This window comes from Thalassophryne amazonica, chromosome 7 (assembly GCF_902500255.1).
Source record: "Thalassophryne amazonica chromosome 7, fThaAma1.1, whole genome shotgun sequence".
Classification (NCBI taxonomy): domain Eukaryota; kingdom Metazoa; phylum Chordata; class Actinopteri; order Batrachoidiformes; family Batrachoididae; genus Thalassophryne; species Thalassophryne amazonica.
Window position 1 is genome coordinate 29,590,071 of NC_047109.1, and position 23,173 is coordinate 29,613,243.

Below are 23,173 nucleotides of genomic sequence, written 5' to 3' on the forward strand. Positions count from 1 at the left end.
TGTATGAGATGAACTCAAAGATCTAAAACTTTTTCCACATACACAATATCACCATTTCCCTCAATATTGTTCACAAACCAGTCTAAATCTGTGATAGTGAGCACTTCTTTGCTGAGATAATCCATCCCACCTCACAGGTGTGCCATATCAAGATGCTGATTAGACACCATGATTAGTGCACAGGTGTGCCTTAGACTGCCCACAATAAAAGGCCACTCTGAAAGGTGCAGTTTTATCACACAGCACAATGCCACAGATGTCGCAAGATTTGAGGGAGCATGCAATTGGCATGCTGACAGCAGGAATGTCAACCAGAGCTGTTGCTCGTGTATTGAATGTTCATTTCTCTACCATAAGCCGTCTCCAAAGGCGTTTCAGAGAATTTGGCAGTACATCCAACCAGCCTCACAACCGCAGACCACGTGTAACCACACCAGCCCAGGACCTCCACATCCAGCATGTTCACCTCCAAGATCGTCTGAGACCAGCCACTCGGACAGCTGCTGAAACAATCGGTTTGCATAACCAAAGAATTTCTGCACAAACTGTCAGAAACCGTCTCAGGGAAGCTCATCTGCATGCTCGTCGTCCTCATCGAGGTCTCGACCTGACTCCAGTTCGTCGTCGTAACCGACTTGAGTGGGCAAATGCTCACATTCGCTGGCATTTGACACGGAGAGGTGTTCTCTTCACGGATGAATCCCAGTTCACACTGTTCAGGGCAGATGGCAGACAGCGTGTGTGGTGTTGTGTGGGTGAGCGGTTTTCTGATGTCAATGTTGTTGATCGAGTGGCCCATGATGGCGGTGGGGTTATGGTATGGGCAGGCCTCTGTTATGGACGAAGAACACAGGTGCATTTTATTGATGGCATTTTGAATGCACAGAGATACCGTGATGAGATCCTGAGGCCCATTGTTGTGCCATACATCCAAGAACATCACCTCATGTTGCAGCAGGATAATGCACGGCCCCATGTTGCAAGGATCTGTACACAATTCTTGGAAGCTGAAAATGTCCCAGTTCTTGCATGGCCGGCATACTCACCGGACATGTCACCCATTGAGCATGTTTGGGATGCTCTGGACCGGCGTATACGACAGCGTGTACCAGTTCCTGCCAATATCCAGCAACTTTGCACAGCCATTGAAGAGGAGTGGACCAACATTCCACATGCCACAATTGACAACCTGATCAACTCTATGCGAAGGAGATGTGTTGCACTGCATGAGGCAAATGGTGGTCACACCAGATACTGACTGGTATCCCCCCCAATAAAACAAAACTGCACCTGCCTTTTATTGTGGGCAGTCTAAGGCACACCTGTGCACTAATCAAGGTGTCTAATCAGCATCTTGATATGGCACACCTGTGAGGTGGGATGGATTATCTCAGCAAAGGAGAAGTGCTTATTGTCACAGACTTAGACTGGTTTGTGAACAATATTTGAGGGAAATGGTGATATTGTGTATGTGGAAAAAGTTTTAGATCTTTGAGTTCATCTCATACAAAATGGGAGCAAAACCAAAAGTGTTGCATTTATGTTTTTGTTGAGTGTACAAATAAATTATAAAAAAAAAAAAAAAAAATCATACATTATGATTTCCGGATTTTTTTTTTTTTTTTTTTAGATTATGTCTCTCACAGTGGACATGCACCTAAGATGAAAATTTCAGACCCCTCCATGATTTCTAAGTGGGAGAACTTGCAAAACTGCAGAGTGTTCAAATACTTATTTTCCTCACTGTACAAAGCTTCAACAATTAGTGTCCTCAGTTCCCAATTCCTTATTGACTGTTGTTAGAAGGAAAGGTGATGCAACACAGTGGTAAACATACCACTGTCCCAGCTTTTTTGAAACGTGTTGCATTTCAAAATGAGCAAGTATTTGTACAAAAACAATAAAGTTTTCAGTTTGAACATTAAATATCTTTCTTTGTGGTGTATTCAACTGAATATAGGTTGACGACGATTTGCAAATCGTATTCTGTTTTTATTTACATTTTACACAACGTCCCAACTTCATTGGAATTGGGGTTGAAGAAAGCCTTGCTTGCACATGACATAATAAGCTTCCATAATTTGGGGAGTGTATGCGACCATTTGAAAAGTCGATGTTGTGGCTCACATGCTGCACCTGTCTCTGAGCAAACAACATCTATTTCGGTGCTCAACACATGTATTTGTGTTTGTTATGATACACACAAATGGTTATGTTTGGTTCCGAACACAGTTCAATCAAACAGAATAAAGACTGCAAATGCAACGGGTAGCAGAAAAATGTAACAGGTTTATTGAAGAGCTACTGAGTGCAATTGGGTGCATGAGAGCAAGGAATGATACTGGGCTCTGCCGGTGCACCGTGAGGGTTGTTGATGCCAGGTGGACAACTGGGTGAAATCTACAAACACACAGGGATTGACACAAAGTGAAAACCACAAAGTCAGATGACCAGCGATATCACTTGTTAATCGGAATCATCTGCCAGTGCTTGGGAGGAAATCTGGGGAATAAGTAGCCTGGTGAGTGAGGTGTATGTGTAACAGCTGCCACAGGTGTCCACAATCAGCAATCAGCAGCCCACAGTGCCACTGGCAACAGCAGAGGAGTAGAGAGAGGGGAAAAGAGAGACAGACAACACCAAAGCACAGAGGAACACAACACAAACACTCTACAATGGCCTTTATTTGACACCAAAATAGACCCTTCTCGTTTGACTGGTGGACAGTATGCCACATGACTTCCATTATTTGTCCCATGGTATGACTGAAGTCATGTACTGCACTGTTTGTTTTGATTGACCACCATTTAAAAAAAAAAAAAAAAACAACAAATCACAGAACTATCTAGGTGTCATATACAACAAATAATGACTGTTTTCTACTATGTAATGTAGCAAATGAACCCAAAAATGCAGACAAGGGAACCACACAGAGATGTGAAAGATAAATACTTCATTTTATCAGATTAAGAACTGCAGTCCAGAGATGAAATCCAAACAGTCAGGTGATGCAGGGGAACTTGAGGGAACACAATGAGAGCTGCCTACACTGGGCGACAACAACAATACAGTGTGTGGTAAAGAAATTTTCAAGTAATCCCAAAACAGGGGTTTCAAGTGACAGGTGGTGTGAGTGGAATGTGAAACAGCTGTAAGGGAGCACAGGTGATGAGGACACGTCTACAAAATACACAGATTAAGACAATGGACAAATTGCCATCAGGAACCCAAAGCAACACCAGAACGGATGTCTAAAAACAAAAAGTACAAAATAAAACTATGAATTACAAAGTAAAGAAGCACTGAAAACACAACCAAAGTAAATGTGACTGTTATGTGTCGGACGCAGCTCGGAGAACCGACCAGCGTTTGAAGGACCCAGTATGAAATAAGCAGAGCACGGTACAAAGGCTAACTGAATTTAATATATAACAGTGATGTGATACAAAACAACAAAAGAGTGTGCGGTCTGGCATGGTGGTATGGTGGTGATACGGTGCGCTCCCAGCAGCGCTAACGGTCCGGAGCCAGAAGCCGTTCGGACCCAAGGACCCCGCCAACACCCCCCAGGTGGCCGCAACAAACCGAGTCTGTGAAAGAAGGAACCATTATGTGAGTCCACACTCTACACACAGAGAGACCACTCAAAGGTGTACATAAACAGCAAACACTTCCTGGCTTAATTACTAATCAGCTTCCCAACCTGCAGGCATGGAACATCCAGTTCACAAAACTCCACTGCAGTGGAAGCCGATACATGACTAACGTACAGCTCAATATAATAAGGTGTGAGGGACACCACATTTACTGACTGTATAAACGTTAGTCACAAAATCTAACGTACCTCAGGAAGTGTGCTGACGAGCGTGAGACCTCACCCCCTCCTCTTTCACAGACCGTGCATCAAACCCTGGACGTTCTCTGCATCCACTGATGATGAGATGGCTCCCGAGACGACGATCTCACCCGTCTGGTCACAAGGTCGAGTCTCTGGCAAATACACACTGTATACTCCAGTCTTAAATGCCACCATGTTCCAATCCATATAGATGCACCACAGCTGTGAGTCCTGACGAGCCGCAGGTGATCAGGGTGAGGTCCTGATAACCTCAGCAACACAGCCACTCAGTCCCAAATGCAAGCCACCTGGAAGGAAAAACAAAAGACAGAAACAGAAAGGCAGCCAGGCCCCCCAGCCATACAACAGTGACCATACATTCAACAAACAAGGTGCCAGACAGGGACATGGGGTGGAATTAAACAGCCAAACCCGATGGTCTTGTTCACTTCCCTGACTAAGGCCCTTCTCCTCCAATTGCTCAATTTAGACATGTGGCCAGCTCTAGAAAGACTCCTGGTGAAGCCAAACCTTTTCTATTTACAGGTGATGGGGGCCACTGTGCTCAGTGGGACCTTCAGACAATACTATCTCAGAGGTCTATAGACAATTCCTTTGACTTCATGCTTGGTTTGTGCTCTGATGTGCACTGTCAACTGTGGGACCATATATGTAGACAGGTCTGTGCCTTTCCAAATCATGTCCAATCAACAGAATTTACTCCAGGCTGTAAATACTTATGTACACTTGATTTCCTTTTTTTTTTATTTCAATTCATTTGCATAAGGGTGATTCTTAGACTACGGGCACTTATGTCCTTTGATCATATTGTATGAAAAACAGAAAAAAGGGGAAATTTCATACTGTTATCTTTACAATGAAAGTGTGTTGAGAAATTTGTTCTAGTAGTCTATGATGACTTTTTCACCTTTTTTCAGCATCATTATATGCAAATATTGCCGTTTTGTGCTTGTCCCACACCCAGACTTTTGATCGTCAATGATAAACGTTTTTTCTAATGTTTTAAAATATCTCTGAATAAAATATCAGTAAAATAATCAAAACATAATTGGGGTATTCAATGTCATGCAATTGTTGTGATTTTTTTTTAAACAAAATGTAGTTGTCCCACATTATCGCTGTAATTTCCACCACAACACTGTAATGTCACTAAACAGTTTGTATGAAAGATTGTTTGGGTAGTTTCTATGGAGATAAACAGTGACATCAGAGCACATGTATATAGCGCCAAATCACAACAAACAGTTGCCCCAAGGCGCTTTATATTGTAAGGCAATGGTGTGGTGGAAATTACATTTACAAGGCCAATAGTGCCTGTAGTTAAAGAATCACCCATAAATTTCAAATAAACTTTTTTCACATTGGTATTACAGAGTATTGTGTGTGTGGAATTTTGAGGTACAAATGAATGTCATCCATTTTGGAATAAGGCTGTCACATAAAAATGTGGAAAAAGTGCAGTGCTGTGAATACTTTCTGGATGCACTGTAATGCAACTAAATCCTGTCATTTACATAGGTGCATGAGACACTGGATGGATACAATTTTGAAGTCACTCTGAAATGTTAAAAGTGTGATACATTTGGGAAGTCTGTCTGGAGGAGGACATCCTCAAACAATGATTGTGCTTGAATGGCTCTTATCAAGGAAATCATGAAGAAACCCTTGACAAGGAGCTGGTGAAGGAGTTAAACACATTTATTAGGAGTAATTGGAGAGACTGCAGCAGCAACTTTCACCTGTTATTGCACCAGTCACAGGTTCAGGCACACAGGACATCTCAGTTTGAATTTTATACAAGCTGTCTCGCAAATTCAATGTGTCTTGCTCTCAACGTGCTTTGAGTTTAAGGAAGAATTTCAGAAATTTTTACATTGAAGAGCCTGATTTACTTTTTGCATTGGCATAACATGGCGTAAACAAATAATGTGTGAAATACCAAGGGGCTCAACAATTTGGGAGGGCACTGTCTTTGTCTTCCCTCCAGTACTACCAACTTGCCACAAAACAGTTCCACTTTTTTTTTAACCAACACTAACAAAATTGGAGGAGGTTATGTTTTTGGCCCTGTTTTGTTTGTTTGTTTGTTAGTTAGTCAGAGTCGCCTCCACCTCCTGAGGACACTGAGATCTTTTGGAGTGAGCAGGCCTCTGCTTAAGACCTTCTACAACTCTGTTGTAACCTCTGCTCTCCTCTATGCTGTCGTCTGTTGGGCCCCGGGCAGCAGAGTGCGAGAGAAAGAGACTGAACAAGCTGGTCAGGAAGTCCAGCTCTGTCCTGGGCTGTCCTCTGGAGTCTCTGGAGGAGGTGGCTGAGAGGAGGGTGTTAACCAAGCTCAAATCCATCATGAACAACTCTTCTCACCCTCTGCACCAGACTGTAGTGGAGCTGATCAGCTCGTTCAGTGACAAACTGAGGCACCCTCAGTGCAAGAAGGAACAATACCGCAGGTCGGTCATCCCTGCTGCTGTGGCTCAGAGACTGCTGCTTTGTTTGATCAAATTTTTCTCAAAACTGTAAGGCACAACTGAGTGGACACCATTTGATAAATTCAGCTGGTTTTCGGTAAAAATTTAGGTCTGGTAGTGTCACTTTAAGGACAGCCCATGGTGCCTGACGGCGATCTGCGCTTCGAGGCGGCAGCATCTCAAGTTGAAAACTTCCATATTTCAGGCTCTGTTGACCCAGGAAGTCGTCAGAGAACAGAGAACTTTCAGAAGAAGTCGGCATGAGGAGTTTATTCAGACATTCCATTGTTAGACATTTTGTAATGAAAGAACGTGCGGGCAGAGTCACATGTCGGGCTGGACCCGACCGCGGGGGGTCGCGACAAGAAAAACACCTCCGTTGGAAACCTTAACGGGCAAGTTGGAACATGCCCAAGCTGTTAAACAATTTCTCAGTTACTCACTTGTTGAAAGCCATCAAAAGCCGCCTGAATTTTACAAATGGTTTTCAACACAGAGGTGTTTTTCCTGTCGCGGCACACACAGATTTGCCGAGTCGTCAGGGAAACGACTCGGCGAATTTGCGCGCACGTCTTTCATTACAAAATGTCCTTAAACAGTGGAATGTCCGCATAAAGTCCTCATGCCGGCCTCTTCTGAATCTTCTCTGTTCTCTCACGACGTCCTGGGTGAATTAAGCCTTAAATTAGGATGTTTTCAGGTCGAAACAGGCCGACGGTGCCTGGAAGTGCTGCACGACGTCCCGCTGCGTGGGAAGTCCTTACAGCGACAGAAACACCTCATAATCTCTCAGCCGTTAAACTTTTCACCGAAAACCAGCTTAATTTCTCGAATAGTGTCCACTCGGATATTCCTCACAGGTCCAGGAAAAAGTTTTGATAAAGCAACGCGCACCGTCTCCAGCAGCGTGTGAAACAAAGGAATTCAGCCAAGAGGGCGGGACCACATCTCACTCAAGGCCTGTCCACAGGGAAATGACGTCACCCACACGCGTGAAAAAACTCACGCATGCGCAAGAGGGTTCAAGCATGATTGGAGTAATCGCACGTCATTCAAATCCATATAGTTAAAAAAAAATAAGGGTCGGTTTATTATCTAATAGACCTCATATATATACACATATATACACACACATACATATATATACACACACATACATATATATATACACACACATATATACATATATATACACACATACATATACATACATACATACATATACATATATATAGTGGCTTGGAGTGCGGTGCGTCATTGTGGGCCGTACTTAAAGCGGTAGTAACAGTCCTTAATCTCTGTGAAGCCCATAAAATTTTCACCAAAAGCCATGTGAATTTTCCGAATGGTTTCCAGCTGCCTGTCTCTAACAGTTTCTGAAAAAATTCTGATGGAACAAAGCCCAAATCATTTCCTCGCAATGAAAAAACGACGAGAGGGGTGGACCAGTGCTCACTCAAATCCTGCCCACAAGCGAATGACGCAACCGACAGGCGTGAAAAAGGTAAAAGGTCGCCACAGCAGATCAATCGTTTCCATCTCACCCTGTCCTCTGTATCTTCCTCTGTCACACCAGCCACCTGCATGTCCTCCTTCAACATCCATAAACCTCTTTGGCCTCCCTCTTCGCCTCCTGCCTGGTAGCTCCATCCTCAGCATCCTTCTCCCTATATACCCTGGGTCCTTCCTCTGCACATGTCCAAACCATCTCAGTCGCACCTCTTTGACTTTGTCTCCAAACCGTCCCACCTGGGCTGTCCCTCTGATAGGTTCATTCTTAATCTTGTCCATTCTTGTTACTCCCAAAGAGAATCTCAACATCTTCAGCTCTGCCATCTCCAGCTCTGCTTCCTGTCTTTTTGTTAGTGCCACCGTCTCTAAGCCATACAACATAGCTGGTCTCACTACTGTCTTGTAAACTTTCCCCTTCACTCTTGCTGATATTCTTTGGTCACAAATCACTCCTGCCACCTTTCTCCACCCACTCCACCCTGCCTGCACTCTCTTCTTCACCCCTTTACCACACTCTCCATTACTTTGAACAGTTGACCCCAAATATTTAAACTCATCTACTTTCACCACTTCTACTCCTTGTAACCGCACTATTCCACTGGGCTCCCTCCCATTCACATACACATGTACTCAGTCTTGCTTCTACTGACTTTCATTCCCCTTCTCTCCAAAGCATATCTCCACCTCTCCAGACTAGACTCAACTTGCTCTCTACTCTCACTACAGATCACAATGTCATCTACAAACATCATAGTCCAAGGGGACTCTTGTCTGATCTCAGTCAACCTGTCCATAACCACTGCAAACAAGAAAGGACTCAGAGCTGATCCTCGGTGTAATCCCACCTCCACCTTGAATGAGTCTGTCATTCCGATCTCATCTCACCACTGTCACACTATTCTTATACATGTCCTGCACTACACTAACATACTTCTCTGCCACTCCAGACTTCCTCATACAGTACCACAGCTCTTCTCTTGGCACTCTGTCATAAGCTTTTTCTAAGTCCACAAACACACAGTGTAACTCTTTCTGGCCTTCTCTGTACTTCAACAGTATTCTCAGAGCAAACATTGCATCTGTAGTGCTTTTTCTTGGCATGAAGCCATATTGCTGCTCACAGATCTTCACCTGTTTTCTAAGCCTAGCTTCTACTACTCTTTCCCATAACTTCATGCTGTGGCTGATCAAAGTTATGTCTCTGTAGTTACTGCAGCTCTGCATATGACCCTTGTTCTTGAAAATAGGAACCAGCACACTTCGTCTCCACTCCTCAGGCATCCTCTCACTTTCCAAGATTTTATTAAACAATCTGGTTAGAAACTCTACTGCCATCTCTCCTAGACATTTCCATGCCTCCACTGGAATGTCATCTGGAACAACTGCCTTTCCACTCTTCATCCTCTTCATAGCAGCCCTCACTTCTTCCTTACTAATCTCTTGTACTTCCTGATTTACTCTCACCACATCATCCAGCCTTTTCTCTTGCTCATTTTCTTTATTCATCAGCTCTTCAAAATATTCCTCCACCTTCTCAGCACACACTCCTCACTTGTCAGCACATTACCATGTGCATCTTTTACCACCCTAACCTGCCGCACATCCTTTCCCGCTCTGTCCCTTTGTCTGGCCAATTGGTACAAGTCCTTTTCTCCTTCCTTACTATTCAACTTCTTGTACAACTCGCAATATGCCTTTTCCTTTGCCACTTCTCTTCTCGCATTACACCACATCTCCTTGTACTCCTGTCTACTTTCTTCATCTCTACGACTATCCCAAAACTTTTTCGCCAACCTCTTTCTCCTTATGCATTCCTGGACCTCTTCATTCCACCACCAAGTCTCCTTGTCTTCCTTCCACTGTGCAGATGTCATACCCAGTACTGTCCTAGCTGTCTCCCTCACCACATATGCAGTATTTTTCCAGTTGTCCAAAACTGCTTCCCCTCCAACCAGTGATTCTCTCACCTGCTCGCTATATTTCACACAACAGTCTTCCTCCTTCAGCTTCCACCATCTGATCCTTTGTTGAGCTCTCACTCTCTTCTTCACTTCTAAATTCATCCTATAAACAACCATCCTATGCTGTCTAATGACACTCTCTCCTGCCACCACCTTACAGTCTGTGATTTCCTTTAGCTTGCATCTCCTATAAAGAATGTAGTCCACCTGTGTGCACCTTCCTCCACTCTTATGTTACCCTGTGCTCCTCCCTTTTCTTAAAGTAGGTATTCACCACAGCCATTTCCATCGTTTTTGTAAAATCAACTACCATCTGTCCTTTCCCATTCCTATCCTTGATACCATATCTACCCATTACTTCCTCATCACCTCTGTTCCCTTCACCAACATGCCCATTGAAGTCTGCTCCTATCACCAGTCTTTCATGCTTGGGCACACTCTCTACCACCTCATCTAACACACTCCAGAAATCTTTCTCCTTCATCTCACAACCTACCTATGGGGCATATGCACTGATGATATTCTTCATCACCCCTTCAACTTCCAACTTCACACTCATCACCCTGTCAGACACTCGCTTAACCTCCAACACATTTTTAACATACTCTTCCTTTAAAATGACCAACACCATTTCTCTCCCTGTCCTCACCATGGTACAACAACTTGTACCCACCACCAATGCTCCTGCTCTTACTTCCCTTCCACTTGGTCTCTTGCACACACAATATGTCTACCTTTCTCCTCTCCATCATATCAGCCAGCTCTCTCCCTTTACCAGTCATACTACCAACATTCAAAGTCCCTACTCTCATTTCTACCCTTCTAGTTTTCTTCTTCTCCCGCTGTTTGTGGAAATGTTCTCTTCTTCGTCGTCGTCTTCGCCCAACAGTAGCCCAATTTCCACCGGCACCCTGTTGGGCAACAGCACCGGTGGCGGACATTGTTAACCTGGGCCGCGACCGAGACGGTATGGAAATTCGATTCTTAGTCTGCATAGTTGGGTTGGCTTGTTTTACGCCGGATGCCCTTCCTGACGCAGCCCTCATTTATCTGGACTTGGGACCGGCACTCAGAATGTACTGGCTGCACACCCCATGTGGCTGAGTTGTTACAAGTATTATTATTATTGCTTATCCTTGCACATGCTGTTAGATGAACATTTTCCTCTACTTGCACCCACCTTTTGTGTTTTCTTAAGAGCTGATGTAACGTGTGAATTTCTCCTGTGAGATCAATAAAGTTTATCTATCTGGAGCCAAAAAAAAAACCTATCGTTATGAAATTTGTGCTGGAGATTCATATCCTGATAGAAAAGAACTTATTAAATTTTCAAGGTCATATGTCAAAAGTCAGAAAAATCCCTACCTTTAACGTCAAATAGATTTTTAACAAATGCATAACTCTGTCAAAAATGATCACATTTATTTCATATTGACACCATTATGTAGGATGGTATCTTTTATCAACTGACAATGTTTGATCCGGATCTGATCCGAATTACAATTTTTGTGGCAATTTAAATTTAACGTTGAGAACCCTATTTAATGTACGAGGTCTATTAGATAATAAACCGACCCTTTTATTTTTTTTTTTTAACTATATGGATTTGAATGACATGCGATTACACCAATCATGCTTGAACCCTCGTGCGCATGCGTGAGTTTTTTCACGCGTGTTGGTGACGTCATTTCCCTGTGGGCAGACCTTGAGTGAGATGTGGTCCCGCCCTGTCGGCTGAATTCCTTTGTTTCACACGCTGCTCGAGATGGTGCGCGTTGCTTTATCAACATTTTTTCTGGACCTGTGAGGAATATCCGAGTGGACACTATTCGAGAAATTAAGCTGGTTTTCGGTGAAAGGTTTAATGGCTGATGAGAGATTATGGGGTGTTTCTGTCGCTGTAAGGATTTCCCACAGAGCAGGACGTCGTGCAGCGCTTCCAGGCACCGTCGTCGGCCTGTTTCAACCTGAAAACATCCTAATTTAAGGCTTAATTCACCCAGGACGTCGTGAGAGAACAGAGAAGAGGCTGGCATGAGGACTTTATGCGGACATTCCACTGTTTGACATTTTTTGATGAAAGATGTGCGGGCAAATTCGCCGAGTCGTTTCCGTGACGACTCGGCAAATCTGTGTGCGCCGCGACAGGAAAAACACCTCCGTGTTGAAAACCATTTGTAAACTTCAGGCGGCTTTTGATGGCTTTCAACAAGTGAGTAACTGAGAAATTGTTTAACAGCGTGTTCCAACTTGCCCATTAAGGTTTCCAACGGAGGTGTTTTTCCTGTCGCGACCCCCCGCGGTCGGGTCCGGCCCGACATGCGACTCTGCCCGCACGTTCTTTCATTACAAAATGTCCATTAACAATGGAATGTCCGAATAAACTCCTCATGCCGACTTCTTCTGAAAGTTCTCCATTCTCTGACGACTTACTGGATCAACAGAGACTGAAATGTGGAAGTTTTCAACTTGAAACGGTGAGACGGTGAGGCGATCTGCGCCTCGAAGCGCAGATCGCCGTCAGGCACCGTGGGCCGTCCTTACGGCGACACTACCAGACCAAAATCTCTCATCAGCTGTTAAAATTTTTACCAAAAACCAGCTGAATTTATCGAATGGTGTCCACTCAGTTGTGCCTTACAGTTTATAAAAAATTTTGATCAAACAAAGCAGAAGTCTGAGCCATTCCTAAACAATGAAAAAAAAAAAAAAAACAATGAGAGGGTGGGCGACTCCTCACTCAAAGACTGCCCACAGGCGAATGACGTAACCGACAGGCGTGAAAAAACTCTTGCATGCCCACGAGGGTTCAAGCATGTCTGATGTAATCACATGTGATTCAAATCCATATGGTTTTTGAAAAAAACCATAAGGTCGGATACTTTTCTAATAGACCTCGTATATTTTACAATATTTCTTTATCAACATGCCCCAATCACTGTCATATTTGAAAGTGAGATGCAGACTGGCACTCACTATTACCTGACAAAGTCTGATCTGGGTCTGATTCAGATTGTGGATTTTGTGGACATTTGAAATTTATATTGAAAACCCATTTGGTGTATATTTTACATAATATCTCAATCAAAAGTGCCTCAATCACTCTCATTTGTGCAAAATGGCACTCTCAGTGAGTGAGCTAACTTTGATCCGCATCTGATCCATATTGCGAATTTAGCAGATATTGGATTTTAACACTGAAAATCCCCTTTGAGCTCTATTTAGCTATATTTTCTGTTATATTTTAGCTTATGAAAAGTCACTTCTAACAAGACTATGACCTTGATTTTTTTTTTTTCCCCCCAAGGTAAAGATTTGTGGAATTGGAAACTAGCATTGGTGGAGGTACAATTCTCAGTCCTTTCTTGTCTTTCTTCTCAGACACTCCACACAGCAGCAAACCAACAAAGTCATCACCAGCACGAGTCAGCTGATCAAACAGCTCTCTGATATCATCAGTGGCTCTTCACGGGTATGTTCCTCTATCCTCTCACCAGCACTTGCTGACATTTTGAAGAATAAACTGTGGATTAAACAAGATTTGAGGTGATTATAGATAATCTTGTTTTGTTGCACAGCAAGACTGCCTGCGTCTGACCAGACTAAAGAGTGAACTGTCAGAGTCTGTGCAGCGGTATGGAGAGCTGCAGAAGGTACAGTATCATATTGGTTGCATTGCACAAAAATGACTTCAATAAATAAATTGAGCTTATTATTATTTCTCGAATTCTTTCTCACTGGTGTTGATGTGTCCATCATCCTACCCCATTCAGTGTGCTCATGAAAATCTTCCTTCACACGTCCCCATTTACAAGTGGAAAAACTCAGGTCCCCCTCATCAAAAGAACAATTCCATTATTTAAAATAATTTGTCATGTGAAAGAAAAATATTAATACATAGAGCATATTTAAATTGAAATTTAAATTCCATTTAAATGATTGTATTCAGACATCAACTTCACTGGAATTGAGACAGCAAAAAAATAGGCCATTTGGTAAGTTAGTCCAATCTAGTTTATGGAGAGAACAGTTCAAAAACAGTAAAAGCTATCATCTTGTACCTCACCAAATTAAAACATTTAATATGGATGGACCCTATTGCATCTAGTGAACATTGATATACCAGACTGACCAAAATAGCAACATTCTTTTGCCTATGTAATATCTCATAGATGTGTCTATCACCTGCTGGATAGTTAAAAGATTGTTGTTAAACAAGAATGTTAAAAATTACAAACAACTGTTTTGGGAACTGAGCAGGCTCAACCATTTTAATTCATATATGTCACTTGTTTACTCACATAAATTGCCTGCCTCCTGAACACTGGGCATGTTGTGTGCTAGTTACTCTGCTTCATACAGCTAACAGCCAGAGTTACACAGAGCTGCATATTCTTTATCAGCAACTTCTGTAAGAAACATAATGCTCACTACATATGCAAATTTTTGCACAAAATACACAATATAATGGAAAAATACCGTAGCTAGAATGTGTGGATATGGATGGTGTCAAAAGCTTTTGTCATTACTGCAAATGAGTGATGGCTAATCCAAAACACTGCTCCAGAATGTTTTGAACCCTGTTTCAAGCATTGTTCCAGTGACTGTATCAAAACTATGTCATCATAAGCTGTACTTAATAAAGCCTCAATACTTCATCAATAGATTTGAAACAAATGCTTCAAAATGTTCTACTTTATTTGCCACACTTGAAGTTGAAACAAAGTTCATTTATTCGGCATGTGAAACATTCATTCAGTATATGAAATCATATAACTTATATTGTAATGTTTTTAAATTTGCATATTGTTGCATTGTAATGGTGTCCTTGAATTTCTTGAAAGGCACCTATAAATAAAATGTATTTGTGTTATTATCATTATTATTTCATGTAAAATTAATTTCATTTATGTGTTCCTTTTGTTTTCCTATTTATTTTACTTTTACACCAAAAATTACCTTGGTAGTTTGTTTGCATAAACTCTTTGAACCCCAAGGAGTTTCGACACAGATATGGGTGATTCTTAGACTACAGGCACTTATGTCCTTTGATCATATTGTATGAAAAACAGAAAAAAAGGGAAATTTCACACTTTTATAGTTATCTTTACAATGAAAGTGTGTTAAGAAATTTGTTCTAGTAGTCTGACTTTTCACTTTTTTTCAGCATCATTATATGCAAATATTGCCGTTTTGTGCTTGTCCCACACCCAGACTTTTGAGCTTCAATGATAAAAATGAATGGTAAAGAAACGTTTTTTCTAATGTTTTAAAATATGTCTGAATAAAATATCAGTAAAATAATCAAAACATAATTAGGGTATTCAATGTCATACAACTGTTGTGATTTTTTTTAAACAAAATGTAGTTGTCCCACACTATTCCCGTAATTTCCACCACAACACTGTAATGTCCCTTTAAACAGTTTGTATGAAAGATTGTTTGGGTAGTTCCTATGGAGATAAACAGTGACATCAGAGCACATGTATATAGCGCCAAATCACAACAAACAGTTGCCCCAAGGCGCTTTATATTGTAAGGCAATGGTGTGGTGGAAATTACATTTACAAGGCCAATAGTGCCCGGAGTTAAAGAATCACCCATATATTCACATGGAGCAGCCTGGCTGATCGTGTCTACAACGCACACTGAGGCACTGCTGAAGGTGTTATTTGTTTTTATTTCTACCACCTCAGGAAACCATGCAGACATATGTGCCTCACAGTGGAGTGGTCAGAAGTGGTGTTCTACATGGCACGATGTGTTGTCCAACTCTGTGCCCACGACACAGAGCTGAACTACTGTGGGTCATATGTGACACACCCACCTTTTTGGTGTAAATCACAGCTGCAGAACACATATCTGCCATCAACTTATCACATGCCACAGCAATACACATGTGTGGCCAATCTCTCATGACATGCTGATCATTGTATTATAATTATTTATTCTTTGTTGTAATTTAACACATCGTGTTCACCCTGTCAGCTGACGAGAGGGAGTCTGAGTTGGGCAACCCCTCATATCTGCAGAGCAAAGCAAAGCCATCACACATGAATGAGCTTCTTGTTTGTATTTTGTTATTTTTTTCACTATTTCTTTTAATTGAACACCTCATTGTCACCCACACTCTCGCCTGACAACATGCATGTCACCTGACATTGTCAGCGAGCCAACACTGACGTGATCTGAACAACATGCCCCCTTGGGCTCACGGCTGGCTGTCAGTCAAAGCCCCACGTTGCAATCGTGTGTCACGTAGCTATCCGCTCAGTGGCCACAGATCAAGTATTTTTTATTTTTAGCTCTGTAGTGTCATCATATGTGCACTGCTGCATGGTGATCCCACATCAAGAAGGACATGCAGAATATGACATGATGGGCGGTTGACAGCGCCGACATAATGTCCCATTTTGTGTAATGGCAGGGAATGTGACACATGATGTCCATCATGGACATGACAGGCTGTCCAGATGTGCACACTGCACTGGACAGTGATGACACTGCACTCTGGCCACCGTTGGAGCATTTCTCACCTCAGGTGCACCTCCATGATGTTGGATTGTGGTTTTGGGGGAGACACATGACACATTGGCAGTGTTGCTGGCAGAGGGGACCGCATACTCGCACACCATTTCATTTGTGTGGCAGGGGGAGGACACTCGCACACCATATGTGTTGCACTGGGGGAAGGGGGCACAGCACACTCGTCGACCACTTAGAAAATGTGGGGCCATTCGCACATCCAGCTCAAAAGTGGTTGCCTGCTCTCTATTTTGATGCTGGGAGCATGGAAATAGATGTTTGTGGGTGGCACCTGGACTCCAGCTGACGCTGGACAAGAATGGGTTGAATGGCCACTCGTACAGCATTCGCTGACTTTGGGCCACTGTTATGAAGGCTGCCTCGATCGCATCAGTCGGCCACAGTTTGACATGGCTGATGATTTTTTTGCAGCTGCTCGGCTGTGGCACAATATGTCCGACCTTGCTACAACATGCCGTGCAAATGATCCAAACACAATCAGATGGCAGTGTGAACTCATCTTGCCCACCATTCGAATGGGTTTCCAGCACGAACTGCACACGAATATAGAGTACATGCGCCATGCCCGGATGAATGTGGCGACTGCTGCACAATCCATTTGAGTGCAGCTCTGATTTTCCACGAGTGCCATTTAACTCCTTGATGCGCCATTCTGCCTCAATCGTGTGATGTGTGAAGGGGCTATAAAGAAAGACCAGAGTTTCACTCAACATGAATATTGCAGTAGGGACGTCCATTAAGACATTTCACCACACAAAAAGCTATATTACTTCAGGTGTAGTGTATTGTTAGAAAATGCTCAAAATGACAAACACAGCCCTCGGCAACAGATAGTGTCCGCATCGAGCAATGCCTGAGCAACTGACACTATGAGAGTCAGAGGTGCCTGGTTCAGCAGCTGTCACGCAAAGGTACCATGCACCTAATTATGCATAACTGTGGCATAAAAGCTCTTAAACTAAGGCAATCATTGAGGAGAAAATTAGCTGTAGAGGCCATAAGCATTTTTGTACAAGGATGACATGTTTATTTCTGCTGTAAAGATGAACATTTTAAAATGGACTTGAATGGGACCCTACTCGCTTGTGGAGCCAGCCTCAAGTAGTCAGTTGACGAATTGCAACTTTTATCATCTGGGTGGGTCTTATTCTGTAGGCTTATACAATCAGATAAATTGTCTGTTTTAATGCACCCATATGAATCATCTTCATTTGCAATCACCTGCATTTTACCTTCCAGTCATGTGCATCACCACCTTGTTGGAAAGCCAACACTTAACTCTGCCCACTGCTTGGGACTCCAGCAAGGGCGGTCGCATCTCCTCCTCTCTCCTCCATCTCTGCTCTAACTTTCAAAGTCTGTACTTCACCGGTCTGAATTCTTCACACTATATTGGATTAACCATGGAATTGATCAGCTGGCCTCTGAATGCTATTGACACCATTTTTTCAACATGAAAATCAGGGCTGGGGGACCCTGTGTGCCCAGATGGAACCTACCCTGTGGCTATGTTCTCGACGCCTGGGAGAAATGGCGCGTCACATGCTTGGCACCACTCTCTGTGGAGAACATCGAAGATTTATTTATATTTGGTTTTATTGTAGGACAGCTGGTACTTATTGGTTTATGTGCTGCCCTGCCCTTAACCTGTATTTTATTTTATTTATTTTTTTTTACAGTTCATTGATGAATCATTTAGTAGATACATGTTTTATTTTAATTCCTTTCTATTTTTCCAAATGCATTCTCTTGCAATTTCTTGTTGAACACACACTTCACCTTTAATGTTGCATTAAGACAATTGTACCTCTGAGTTTCTATGTTGCTGTGTGGTGAAGATAGAAAAATTAAAATCCTGACTTTCAGTTAACAAGCACTAAAAGATTTTATGCTGCTGTTATTTTTTTTCCTCTTTCAGAAAATTGCAGAACGCTCAAGAGCCTTGCTTCCTCCTCCGCAGACAGAAAAGAAGGTGAGCTGTGAATACGTCCTTTGTTTTCCAGTCATTCCTATAACATGATGACATCACAGGGTTTCTTTGATCATCTGTTATTCACAGCTTGTTATGTGTCGACGCGGATTGAGGAGCGAACCTGCGTCAGGCAGGACCCAGCGCTAAAAATAACCAGAAAGCGGTTCCAAACAAAAACTATTTATTATACACCTGTGTTTAAAAGTGTAAAAACATAAAAAAACAACGTCCCTCTGGTGGAGTGATCCGCGGCTCACTCTCCAGCGCCCGCAAGGATTAAAGCCGGCGCTCCTGGACTTCCTACCACCGCCAAACACCCCCCAGGTGGACACGACAAACTGATTCTCTGTGAAGCAAAGAGACGGTGAGGTAAGTCAACAGATACAACTATATCTTCCAATAAACACACGCTGCCAGCAACACACTCAGGTCAGTGTCCTTTTTTTTTTACTTTATGCAAATGAGCAGCTTCTCACAACAAGTGGAGGATCACTTATCCTTCACGCCACAGCAGTGAGAAGCAAACTGCGCAATTCTCTTTACAATTCCAGTATACTGTGTAACAAAACACCAAGTTACTATCAACAAGTACCTAAACACTTAATTACCTTTCGTGTGTGCTGACAGCATGTGTCCTCACCCCTCCCTGCTTCACGGGCTCGATGTGTCAAACCCAGGCGCGGTCCTCAGCGTCTCACAAACGAACGTCACAAGGTCGATTTCCCGGCAGTTCCGCTTGAATCACACATGACTTAAATGCAGAACGCCATCCAATTATCTGCTTCAGCTGCAAGTCGTCCAGGTTGCACGTGAGCACCGATCACAGGTGCTTTCCATGATGTTGATGAGGGTGAAGACTCTTCAGCCAGCACCTTCTTCACAGACAAATCAGCCCTCATGCCACCTGGAGAGCAAAGAAAAGAAAAGAACACCAAAACATCCAGCCACGCCCCCCCCAACACACAACAGTACCCCCCCATCAACGGGAAGCCTCCCGGCGACCGAACAGACCAGGCCCGAGAACAGCCCCTCCCTCCGGGGTCCACGTCAGGAAGCAGACAGCAAGACAGGCACCGCAGCTGGAAGGCCGGCTGGAATCAACAAAAGCCCCAAAACATTCCCCAGAACAAGTCCACTCACACAAAAAAAAACATAAAACCCACCCAAAACCTCCCCAGGGGACCGTCCCATCAAACCCCGGGAGGAAAAGAAAAACTCCCAAACACAAAAACCCAACACAGTCCCACAACACAGTACAAACGCAGATGCATAAAAGAAAAATAACAAACAACCCCCCCAGAATGACCTGCAGAGCCCAACCCCCCCCTCAGAAGGCCTTCATTGCCAGTTCCAGGAGGAACAGCCAAAACCGTGATCCCACAAAGGTCCCCAGGTATACATGGAGTGAAATGGTGCCCCCCAGGGGACCGTATCATCAACCCCAGGAGGCACCCTCCCCACAACCCCGGAACCCCAGATCCGGTCATACTTGGCCGGTCGGTCCCAAGCCAATTCCCCCCCCAGAGGACCGTCCCATCAACCCTGGAGGCGGAACCCGGAAGGAAACAAAATAAAACCAAAAACCAACCCCCGGAGGACAACCAAAAACAACCCCGGGGGGATATAAAACGACCATAAACCCTGTTGCCCTCCCCGGCACCCCGAAAGACCCCAGGTCCCTCCCAGAGCTCTTTGGCGGCTCTATTTTGGCGAACAGCTCAAAATATTAAGCCGGAGAAGGGAACAGGTAAAAACTAACCCAGCTCCAACCCCAAAGCGCAGCGGAGAACCGGAAATACGTCCAGCGCCCCAACTCGACCATACCCCAGCCACTCGGGAGGGGTGGAACCACCGAAATGGCAAACGGCAACAGATCGGCCCACCCCTCTGACTGAGGCATGTCTCCGCTGCACCACACCCCGGCAACACCCATGACAATCGGTCCAACGGCTCACCGAGGCTGGAGTGGAACCGGGCCTTAACCAAACCAAAAAAAACGCCTCTAACACCCCCCCCCCTAGGTGCAGAGGTCTTCTGAGAATGCTCAGCGTGACCAACCTGCACCACCCCACAACCCACAAGACAAGCGGTCTAAGGGCAAGTGAGGGTGGGGTTAGGAATGTAGAGAAATAAAAACAACAAAACAAAAACGACCCAACAACCCAAACAGAAAATACCTAAAAACACATACAAAATTGACAGGTAAGTGAGCCCAGGCGGGCTTCCAACCGCCTATCACTCCACCAGATACGCCCCTACCTCCCCAAACAAGTATAACCCCTGATTAAAGAAAACAAAACATTTACGTGTGCTAAAAATTATTTTTTTTTTTTTATGTGGGTTCTTTTGCCTGTCCAAGAACACTTGGAGTTACGTCACCGTTATTTCTCTTGACGCCTACGTGTCGGGGCAATACAGGAATCTCGACTCGTCCGAGCTGCATGGGCTCGTCAATAGGAGGAGCCGGAGGTCCCGTCGGAGGAGCCTCAGTGGGGCGAAGAAGAGGTGGCCCAGCTTTGTGTCGGGGAAAGCCCCGAGACAAAAAAAGCCGCTCTGATGGGCGTCCTCTCTCGCGTCCACGCTCCTTCATCCGATCATCTAGACGAATCACCAACGATATTAGCTCGTCTAAATCGTTTGGCTCATCACGGACCGCCAGCTCGTTTTTTAATGACTCATTTAACCCGTCTACAAACACGCCTCGTAATGCTGCGGCATTCCAACCTGATTGAGCAGAAAAAATCCGGAAGTCCACGGAATACTCCGCCGCACTCCGCCTCCCCTGCCTGAGATTCAGCAACCGTTGAGCAACGGTATTCGTTTTCACCGAATGGTCAAAAACCAGTCGGAACACCCGGGAGAAATCCTTAAAGGACCCTAACAACGGCGAGTTGTTACTCCACAACGCTGTGACCAAGCTAAGGCGTCATCTCGGAGCAAATTTGTCACATACGAAACACGACTTCCATCAGAAGAGAAGGAAGCCGGTCGCTGAGCAAAAACCAGAGAACATTGCATCAGAAACGAAGCACAAGCTTCGACGTCTCCCGCATAGGGCTCCGGATGACAAATGATCGGTTCAAACACCGAATCTTTGGGTGACGGAGTTATCTGCCTTGGTATCGATGATGCCGCAGCTGGCGCTGCAGGAAGCGGAACGGCTTGAGCTGCAAGCTCCGTAACACGGGCGTCTGTTTGTTTAATTTGATTTGCGAGGTGCTGTAATTGCTCCCATATTTTCTCCAAGTGTTCTTGAATCTTTTCGGCAAAAGGAACCGCCTCTGCCGCTGGGTCCATTATGGAATGGCCGGGAAATTCTGTTATGTGTCGACGCGGATTGAGGAGCGAACCTGCGTCAGACAGGACCCAGCGCTAAAAATAACCAGAAGCGGTTCCAAACAAAAACTATTTATTATACACCTGTGTTTAAAAGTGTAAAAACATAAAAAAACAACGTCCCTCTGGTGTAGTGATCCGCGGCTCGCTCTCCAGCGCCCGCAAAGATTAAAACCCGGCGCTCCTGGACTTCCTACCACCGCCAAACACCCCCCAGGTGGACACGACAAACTGATTCTCTGTGAAGCAAAGAGACGGTGAGGTAAGTCAACAGATACAACTATATCTTCCAATAAACACACGCTGCCAGCAACACACTGAGGTCAGTGTCCTTTTTTTTTTTACTTTATGCAAATGAGCAGCTTCTCACAACAAGTGGAGGATCACTTATCCTTCACGCCACAGCAGTGAGAAGCAAACTGCGCAATTCTCTTTACAATTCCAGTATACTGTGTAACAAAACACCAAGTTACTATCAACAAGTACCTAAACACTTAATTACCTTTCGTGTGTGCTGACAGCATGTGTCCTCACCCCTCCCTGCTTCACGGGCTCGATGTGTCAAACCCAGGCGCGGTCCTCAGCGTCTCACAAACGAACGTCACAAGGTCGATTTCCCGGCAGTTCTGCTTGAATCACACATGACTTAAATGCAGAACGCCATCCAATTATCTGCTTCAGCTGCAAGTCGTCCAGGTTGCACGTGAGCACCGATCACAGGTGCTTTCCATGATGTTGATGAGGGTGAAGACTCTTCAGCCAGCACCTTCTTCACAGACAAATCAGCCCTCATGCCACCTGGAGAGCAAAGACAAGAAAAGAACACCAAAACATCCAGCCACGCCCCCCCCCAACACACAACACAGCTGACTCCCTTCATGATGTTTTAGTTGTGCACTCTCATCCAAAGCAATGTTCAGTGCAGATAAACTCCATGTGTCATTACAGTGTACATAAAATGAAGCCAGGAGTTCTGTATTGACACAGATTACTACAGCAGCCAAACGTATACAACTGTAATAACACTGGATGTATTGATGGGCCCAACACAGAGCACAGACAGTAAAGTGAGCCCAAAGCCAGTAAAGAAGCCAAGGTCAAAACACAGCAGATCAATCATTACAGCAGTCTATGCGGGGTTAGGCAGGGGCAGTTCCACAATCTGGTCATGATCAAAACAAGGTGGATCAGTTTCAACAATGTCTGGGATGGCTTTGCAAAGGCTCTCCTCAAAAAAGCAAGCCATACATTTCAAACCAAACTTTAGGCAAACTAATCCAATGGAGGTAGGCAAGAAAGACAACGCCAAACAGGAACAAGGAGAAAACAGTAATGTTGGTAATCACAGTGGACCATATGACCTACTGGCACTTGGAAACATGAGTGATGGGTTGAAATACACAAGATAATTACTGAAATAACTACAGAAATGAATGTGAAGTGAATGAAAACAAACATGGAAAAACAGCTATCAGAATGTGCATTTGGGTTTCCAGTTTTTTTTATCTGTTTATTTTGC

The 23,173-nt window shown here is 44.0% G+C and overlaps 1 protein-coding gene across 1 annotated transcript in view; it reads left to right on the forward strand.

The window, feature by feature from the left end:
- tsnare1 (T-SNARE Domain Containing 1) overlaps window positions 1–23,173 on the forward strand; it is a 426,977-nt gene that overhangs the window by 378,567 nt on the left and 25,237 nt on the right. The window contains exons 5-7 of the mRNA XM_034173593.1: window positions 13,182–13,272; window positions 13,379–13,453; window positions 18,265–18,318. Of these exons, the coding sequence (XP_034029484.1) occupies window positions 13,182–13,272; window positions 13,379–13,453; window positions 18,265–18,318 (220 nt within the window). The remainder of the gene's footprint in view (window positions 1–13,181; window positions 13,273–13,378; window positions 13,454–18,264; window positions 18,319–23,173) is intronic.